Source organism: Frankliniella occidentalis, unplaced genomic scaffold, assembly GCF_000697945.3.
Source record: "Frankliniella occidentalis isolate FOCC.00 unplaced genomic scaffold, Focc_3.1 Scaffold123, whole genome shotgun sequence".
Taxonomy (NCBI): Eukaryota; Metazoa; Arthropoda; class Insecta; order Thysanoptera; family Thripidae; genus Frankliniella; species Frankliniella occidentalis.
In genome coordinates, this window is record NW_026267250.1 from 831,147 (window position 1) to 839,133 (window position 7,987).

At 57.5% G+C, this 7,987-nt stretch overlaps 1 protein-coding gene across 1 annotated transcript in view; it reads right to left on the minus strand.

The window, feature by feature from the left end:
* Positions 1–5,378, minus strand: part of LOC113212440 (tyrosine-protein kinase Drl-like) — an 84,509-nt gene extending 79,131 nt beyond the window's left edge. Inside the window, exons 1-2 of the mRNA XM_052270413.1 lie at positions 5,118–5,378; positions 331–553 (exon numbers count right to left, since the gene is read on the minus strand). Of these exons, the coding sequence (XP_052126373.1) occupies positions 331–448 (118 nt within the window). The 5' untranslated portion in view covers positions 449–553; positions 5,118–5,378. The remainder of the gene's footprint in view (positions 1–330; positions 554–5,117) is intronic.
* Between the last annotated feature and the right edge of the window lie 2,609 nt (positions 5,379–7,987).

Sequence of the window (7,987 nt, forward strand, 5' to 3'; positions counted from 1 at the left end):
GAGAGAGAGAGAGAGAGAGAGAGAGAGAGAGAGAGAGAGAGAGATGGGAGGGGGACGCGCAAGTTCATTTCCGGTTGAGCGTCCCCTTCACGCCGCCGCCGAGCCCAGCGGGTGACCGCAGGCGGACACACACGCGCACTCTCTCTCTCTCTCCTTCACACACACACACACACACACACACACACACACACACACTGATGGATGGAGAACAGCCCCACCCTCGCCCAGACGGCCCAGGTGTCCCAAGAGGTCGACGCACTCTGCAAACGCTACCAGAGAGAGTACGATTCGTCTCGCAGCAGACGCACTACCACCACTACTTCTACTCACCCATGAGCCTGGTGACCTCGTCCTGGCTGAGGAACAGGTTGAAGTGGCCGAGGCACGGCGAGCAGAGCGCGGCCAGCCAGACGGCCAGCCACGCGGCCAGCCGGCGGGACGGCGGCATGGTGCTCGGGGGGCTTCACCTCGCCGCGGCCGGGCCGAGGTGGCGGCCGAGGAGGCGGCCGCGGGCCCCACCGCCCATGGCACCCAGCTGCAGCTGCTGCCGCGGCTGCGAAAACAAAAACAAAAGTTGAAATTTCCGCGAGTAATCACAACGATCACACGAGCAAGGAGACCGAAAACCTATGACGATAGCCGCACATTTTCGACCAACGCCACAAAATCTTGTCCGCTATTTTTCCGCTCTTCTTCGTCTCTCGGCGGCGCTCAGCCCTGCTGTCTCCAACATCCATCAGTCTGGGGGCTGCTCCGCTCTGCTGGGGGGCTTCACTGTCCGCTGTCTCTCCATCCCTCTCTCTCCCCGCAGACCAGACCGCTGTCGCCCGCCCGCCCCCCGCGCGCGCGACGTCTCTCCGCCGCGAGAGACACTCAATCATAACTTTCCGCATAAAACACGCCGAGCGGTGCGGTAGCGAGTAAACAGGGCGATGCAGAGCGATGCGGCGCGGGGCGAGGCGAGGCGGGGCGCTCACGTGGATGAGCCGCCGGCGGGGCCGCCAAAGGGCGCGGCGACCGGTAATGACTGTTTCAGGACAGCCCCCTCTCCTCCCTTGCCGTCTGCCCTGGAGCAGCAGCAGCAGCGGAGCGAAACCACGGCGGCGGCAGCCAGCAGGTCCCCCCCACCCGCACCAGCAGCGCCCCCGCAGAGTCAACGCAATAAAAACTTCAGGAGAAAAATTCAGGATGGTTGTATCCGGACGTGGCGCAGCGGGGCGTGGCGGGGCGGGTCGGGGTGGGGGGAGGCTGCACCAGCGGCAGCACGGCAGCTCCGCGGGGGGACTCGACGGCAGCATCAATTCCCGTCTGGCCCCCCGAGGGGCGCCGCCGGCCTGGACCAGCGGCCCCCCAACGGCGGGGGAGGAGAAGAAGGAGGAGGTAGGGGTGGGGACGCTCAAATTCTCTTCGAGCGCGCGTAGAGGAGTGTGCCCCTCAATTTGTTTTAAGGCGCCGAAATTTGTTGTTTTCGGACATCGAGCGGGCGGGGGCGCCGACCTCACTCCTCCCGCGGGTGCCTGCTCGCCACCTCCTCTCTCTCACCTCTCTCTCTCTCCTCTCTCTCTCCTCTCTCTCTCTCGCTCGCTCCCGCCCGCACCTTGCGGCTCATCACATCAGCGACCTGAATAACGCCAACGAGGCACCTTCGCGAGGGCAGGGCCGCCACCGCCGCGCCAGCTGAGCGAGGCAGCCCCGGCCCCCGCAATCACGCTGCGTCACAGAAAACCGACGGAAGGGGAGGAGAGAGAGTGAGAGATGGCAAAGGTGCGCCACGACGACGGAGAGAGAGAGAGAGCGAGGGAGAGAGCGAGCGTACGCAGAAACGGCTGAGTTTGTCAAGGAGGCTGAACTTTGCGCGCGCACATCTCGTCATATCCCGCGCACACCGCACGCGCGCGCGCGCGTGACAGAGTCACGTGAGGCGGTGCGAATAGCGGTGCGAAAAGGGAGAAGGGGGGGGGTCGCTTCTCGGCCCTTAACACGCCGCGCCGAGCCACGCCACCAACGCCCTTCCCTTTACTTTCAATTCCGTGCGCACATCCATCTTGGCGGCGGCGCGAAACGCTTTTCGCAGCAGCGGCCGGCCGCGAGCGTGTCCGGGAGGGGGCGCGCCGGAGCATTGCGGAGCATGGCGGAGCGTTGCGGAGAGCTCCGCCCTTCTTTTTTTTTTCGCGCTCCCCATGAGAGGAGGGTGGTGCAGGTAGTTTAGCAGGGTGGGGAGAGGTGAGCTGACCACGGGAAGGCGCGGGCGCCCGCTTGCCTCTCGGGGAGGGCCCCAGGCGGGGCCCGGTCGTCCGGTCCATTTGAATATGAAGTTTGGACGGAGTGACGGCGACATGCCAGTCCCATAGCGGCAGAGGGCGCCAACAGTCGACCCGACTGCCTGCCACAGCCAGATCGGCGCGCTCGTCACAACAGCCGCCCGCCCGTCACAGCCAGATCGGCCCGCTCGTCACAACAGCCCCAGCAGCAGCAGCTCCCGGCGGCCACCTGCCGCCCGCCGGGTCAAGAGGGTGTGCGGTGGCGAGGGGCCATCGCTGGGCTGGAGGGGAGCGTAGAGTCAGGTCTGGCCTGCTTCTGGAGGGGGAGCAGAGAGTCAGATCTGGCCCGAGAGACGGATGAGCCCGGTCGGCGGCAGCGGTCTGGAACAGCGCCAAGCCATGGAGGAGGAGAGAGGCGAGGGGAGTGGCTCATCGGAGCGCCGTTATAGCGAGTCTACTCCAACACCCTCCTCGCCCACTGTACCTCCACCCCCGGACCCGGCGGAGAGACGCGGGAGTTGGCGAGGCTGCGCGGAAAGAGAGTGTCTGATTGCCAAAGTTGAAGAGAACGGACGCCGTTGACACGCGCGGCGCGGGCGGGGACGGCCGCCGTCAACAGGACGCGGAGCACCCCGTCGTGGCAGAGCAGCTTTACTCACCCCGCCTCCACCATCAATAATAACATGTTCCCCAGCGGCGCGGCGGGGCTTAAGTGATGATGCGGCGAGAATTTCCACGCGCTCGGCGCGCATTGTTCGGCGCCGAGAGCGCGACGCCGCGGCGGACAAGGGGAGGGGGCGAGACCGAGCGGGGCTCAAGCTGGGGGGACTACATGGCGTGGCGTAGCGCGGGGGCAAGGGCTTTGCGCGGAAATCTGAGCGCGCTATGGCGACAGCGGTGGCGGCTCCCCACCGCACAGCCACAGCCCGACACTGGGCAGAGATAGAGAGAAGGGCGCCCCCACACACACACACACACGAGCGCGCGAGCAGGCTCTCCTACTTGTTGAGCAGAGCGATGATGAGCGGTCAGAGAGTCGCCCAGCAGCACCCCAGGCGCGGCTGTGTTGTTGTCGTTTCCACCGAAATCACCGCGGCGTTCATTACAGATTCCGAGCAGGAGGGGGAGAGCAGGGGGACGCACTCGATCGTGTCGAACGAGCAGCAGCCTTGGCCTCGCCGCGGGCCGCGCGCGCTCGCTCCAGGAGGCGCACCGCGGCGGGACACAGAAATAACCCAGAGGACCCGAGGGGCGCGGGGAGGGGTGGCGCGCGCGTTACTCACACATGGCGACCACCGCGCGCGCCACCCAGGCGACGACGACGCCAAATTCGTCGCCGTCGTCGAGTAATTCTGCGAACGCGCGGAGAGAGGAGCGGTGTGGCTGTGGTGTCATTCCAAGCCCCCCTAGGAGGAGGTGGCAGCATCACGAACAGCGACGCAGGAGAGAATGTGAGAGAGAGTGAGAGAGAGAGAGAGAGAGAGAGAGAGAGAGAGAGAGAGAGGGGGGGGGGGAGTTGGGAAGGAGCTGACGGGCGCCTAAACGTCGCGCCAGGGTGGTGCGCGCGCCAGATAATAACGCCTCCGCAAGACTTGTCAGCTCATCGCCCAGTCACTTTGTCACTCAGGCGGGGGCCACCACGTCACCGATGGAAATCCGTTTCATCGTTATCGGGGAAAGGAAGGAGAGTGCGGAGCAGTAGGGCTCGGGGTGGAGCTGCTCCCGCCGCCGCCGCCGTGGCAGCCCGCCCGGGGAGGGAAGTCAAGCATCGGGCGCGGCCAGACACTTTAGAACCCTGCACGCCAAATAGGAACGGACAATTTTGTTGCAAGGACGTAAACGTTTTGGTACGAATTATTTGTTGGAGAAAAATTTGCGACAAGTATAGAACAATGTTAAATGCAAATTGTTTCCCATTAGAAATCAATGGTACATACAAATTTGAGACAAAGGGAGCGCACAAAAACTGTAACAATACCTAGGCAAAATTAGCATATTCCATTTTAGCGAGTTAACTCGAAGCTAGTCACTCGAAAACACACACACACGGCGACGCTAGTTACTCACACTCACTCACAATCAACTAAGTTACAGTACAAACTCAGTGTCTGCCTCGCCCGACTGGGTGCGTACCTGTGGCGCTACACTGAAATGCGCGCAGTTAAGTCGTTACTTTCATTTATGAAATGAATTTTGACTTCAACAATACCATTGTAAAGTCCGACATGTAAGACGAGTGCACATGTGGACCACAAAAGTTGTTGTGCACTTCCATATTCTAATATTGGCCCCACACACTCAATGTAACGGGACTTTTTTGTCCCAAGAGCGCGTTTTTGGTTTAAATCACTTGCTTTGGGCAAATTTTGTGATTCGTACAGAAATTATGTTCTTTTTGGGAAGAATTACTGCCCCCTCCCCTCTCCCAATGAAGTGTGCACATGCACAGTGAAAGAAATGTTTCTTCTATTTCAAGACTGAGTCTTGGAAACCATTGGTGTCCTCCATAAGATCCAAGACAGAGTCTTGAAATACAAGAAACTTTTTTACCGTGTGGAAAAGAATCAGGCACATCCGAGGGGCCATCGCAATTTTGATCGAATTTACTTTGACTACTTCTCAATGACACTGTGTTGACTGGCTCTCAACAAAACCCAATCTGGTCTCAAAAGATGTTGCTCATTAAACCATTGGCATATTGTATGCATGCAATGGCATGCCACAGACAGATACGTCGGGCGCCCAATGCAATGTTTGTTTCTGCTTCAGAACGTAATAGGCTGCGCAGCCAGTAGCAGCGCGACGGCACAGACCCGTGTCGAGCGACGCAGCCAGGCCAGGCCACCCTCTACTAACCCAACAACGTCTACGGCGAGCAGTGCAGCGACACGGTCTACTCAAGCCCCCACACACACACACCACCACCACACCACTCTCCTCCGGGCGGCAGTATAATCCAGTTCAGTCCATATGAGAGCCACACACTCGCGACGACCACTTGTTACTCGCGAGCGGCGAGCGTCACCTCGCGGCCCAGCGGGGCCGGGGCGGAGCGCGGAGGGGCGCCGAGCTGCGAGCGGTACGGACGGCGCCGGCAGACTGAGGGAGGAGGAGCCTCGGGCCGGGCGCGCTGGGCCCACGGGCCGGGCCCCTCCATCACCGCTGGGGTGGGCGCCGCGCAGCGCAGCACATCGCTTGTTGCGGCGGGGGCAGCGCAGCAACATACTCCGTCCCGACACCGTCCTCCCCGTCACGCCGTCAAGGCGCCGTCTCCCTCGTCACGACGCCGTCCTCTCCGTCCCGACAACGTCCTATTTGCTCGCCTCTTGGTCACGACGTCGTCCTTCCCTCAACGTCCCGACGCCGTCCTCGACGAGTGCTGCACATTTCATACGGCCCCGCCGCGCCAAAGTACCTGATAAGCAAAGCAGAATCGACATGAGGTAAATAATATACAGACATTTGAAAAACAATCACTAAATGTCACAACTTTGAGCCAAAATTGACTGTGTACCCCATAAGAAATGGACTGGGTGATGGGCAACGCAATGATGAAGATCACCGGGAGTGCGGCGCGGCGCACGTCTCCGCCAAGCGGCTCGGCCTCGGCCCGCGACACACCGCCAGGGCCCTGCGGCAGAAGAGGACGAAAAAAGTGATACACGCCACTCTCGGAGAGGGCGGTGAGGGAAAAAAAATCCAGAGGGAAGAGAGGGAAAAAAAATTGCGATTTGATTGATTCAACTTCACTCCCCTTCAGACGGAAGCAGGAGCGGAGGCCGGGCGGAAGAGCGTCTTTTGTTCGGCGATGTGAAATATGGACCGCGCGGGATGCGGGTCATCATCGCCACGATTAATCCCGTCAAAACAAAACGGGAGAGAAACGACGACGCAGGAGGCCGGCAATGATGAACTCGTCTGCTCGAAACTGCAAACTCAAAGAAGACAAAAGTGAAAGCGGGTCACGTCACGTGACGGAGGCACCGCCAGACAGGTTGCGTTGATCCGCTTCAGGAAAACCGAGAGGAAAAAACTTTGTTCTGGTGTCTGCTGATAACGGTAGCAGCTCCTATGTTGTGAGGCTAACACCTGGTACATTAAAAACTCGTCCTGCGTAGACAAAGGCGATGCGGTGCACTTACGGCCTGGCCGGTTTTCAGATTTATGTAAGTTTCTCTATTCAGCTTGCAAGAACGGGCGTACACGCACGCAGCTCCCCCGCAACCCCTCCTCACTGGCGTGCAAATAGAGAACATGGCCCTGCAAAGTGCGTCTCTGATACAATCTGCGCGCAGAACGCATGTGTGCCGTCCTCGAGGGGGTGGCGGCGAGGCGCGGCCGCAAGACTTCCGTCCTCGTGTGCGTTATCACCCACAGCAGGCAACGCCCTCTGCCAGGCAAACTTGTTCGTCTTCATCAAAATGAGGGGAAGGTACAGTACAAGGCAGTTTATTTTTAAAATGAAAACAAAAATAATCCAAAAATAATCTGAGGGACAGGTTGAACCCGCACAAAACAACGTAAATATAAGGCTCTGGTAAAAAAAATCATCGAACAAAGCAACAAAAGATCTACAGCTGTACAGTCAAGTGAAGTTGTAAAATATTAAAATGTAGATTTTTATGTTTAATGAAAAAGAAAAACTAAAAGTGGAGGCACGCCACGTGTCTTTTCAGAACAGCCTTTCGCGTGAATCTCTTTTTGCATATATCACAAAAGAACGGTCTTGTGTGTGACCAGCCGTGCCGCTTGAGGTCTGTCCTTCGTAGGTACTTCTTGAGGCAAAGTTGGCAATGGTACGGCTGCCCAGAGACCCGTTTACGACTATAAGTGTGATCGCCACCGTGGGCCTTTTTGCGCCCGCGGTACTTCTTAAGCCAGTCCGCGGCGTCATCCTCGACATAACTTCGTCCTGTGTTCTGTGCGGCTGCATCCTCCGCACTCCCCACGTGATCCTGCTGTTCTGAGGCACTCCAATAATAAGTGTGGTATTCAGCATGATGTGAGGTTTGTTCCTCCTCTTCGGCGGCCTCTTCTTTGATGAGCCGCACCAGGCGCACGTAGCAGTCGGTCAGACTTCGCAGGTCAGGGCGCGGCTCCCCGACACCTGTAACAGCAACGTGTTATCTTGGCAGAGCCACCGACTCGAAACCTGCACCTCTTGCTACACCAAGCAGAACACAACACATTTGCAGAGTTTGTACTATTTAAAAATACGAGACAAAGTAAACATTCCCACCCGTACACCCACCAAATTTACTACCAAAGGATACGCTGTTTATAGTGATTACTTTTGAACTTTCGCGCGAATAAAATGTAAAAATCTGTAAAATTATCTCTTGTGAGTGAAAGAGATGCCAGCTGCAAAGCGGCTTTGTTCGACACAAAACTGCAATGCCCAAAAAATTTTGGACGGCGCACGGTAAAAAATCGGGGGTAATTTTGTGTATCCGTAGAACGTATAAATTTATAAAAATGGTGCAGTAAAAATATTTTGCATCAACTTTGAAGTCGCAAATTCATTTTTCGTATCCACTTCGGATATTTACCTAACCACTGTACGAAGAAATTTCTGAAAATGTTATTAAATTTATGGATTTTGATTGAAATTTTTTGCTTTCTTTTTGTAAAATTACTCAGAGTGTTTTTCGCATTCCTTTTGTATCCAGAGCAGTAAAATTTCGTATCCTCGGAATTGATAAATTTTGGAAACTGTAGAAGCATAC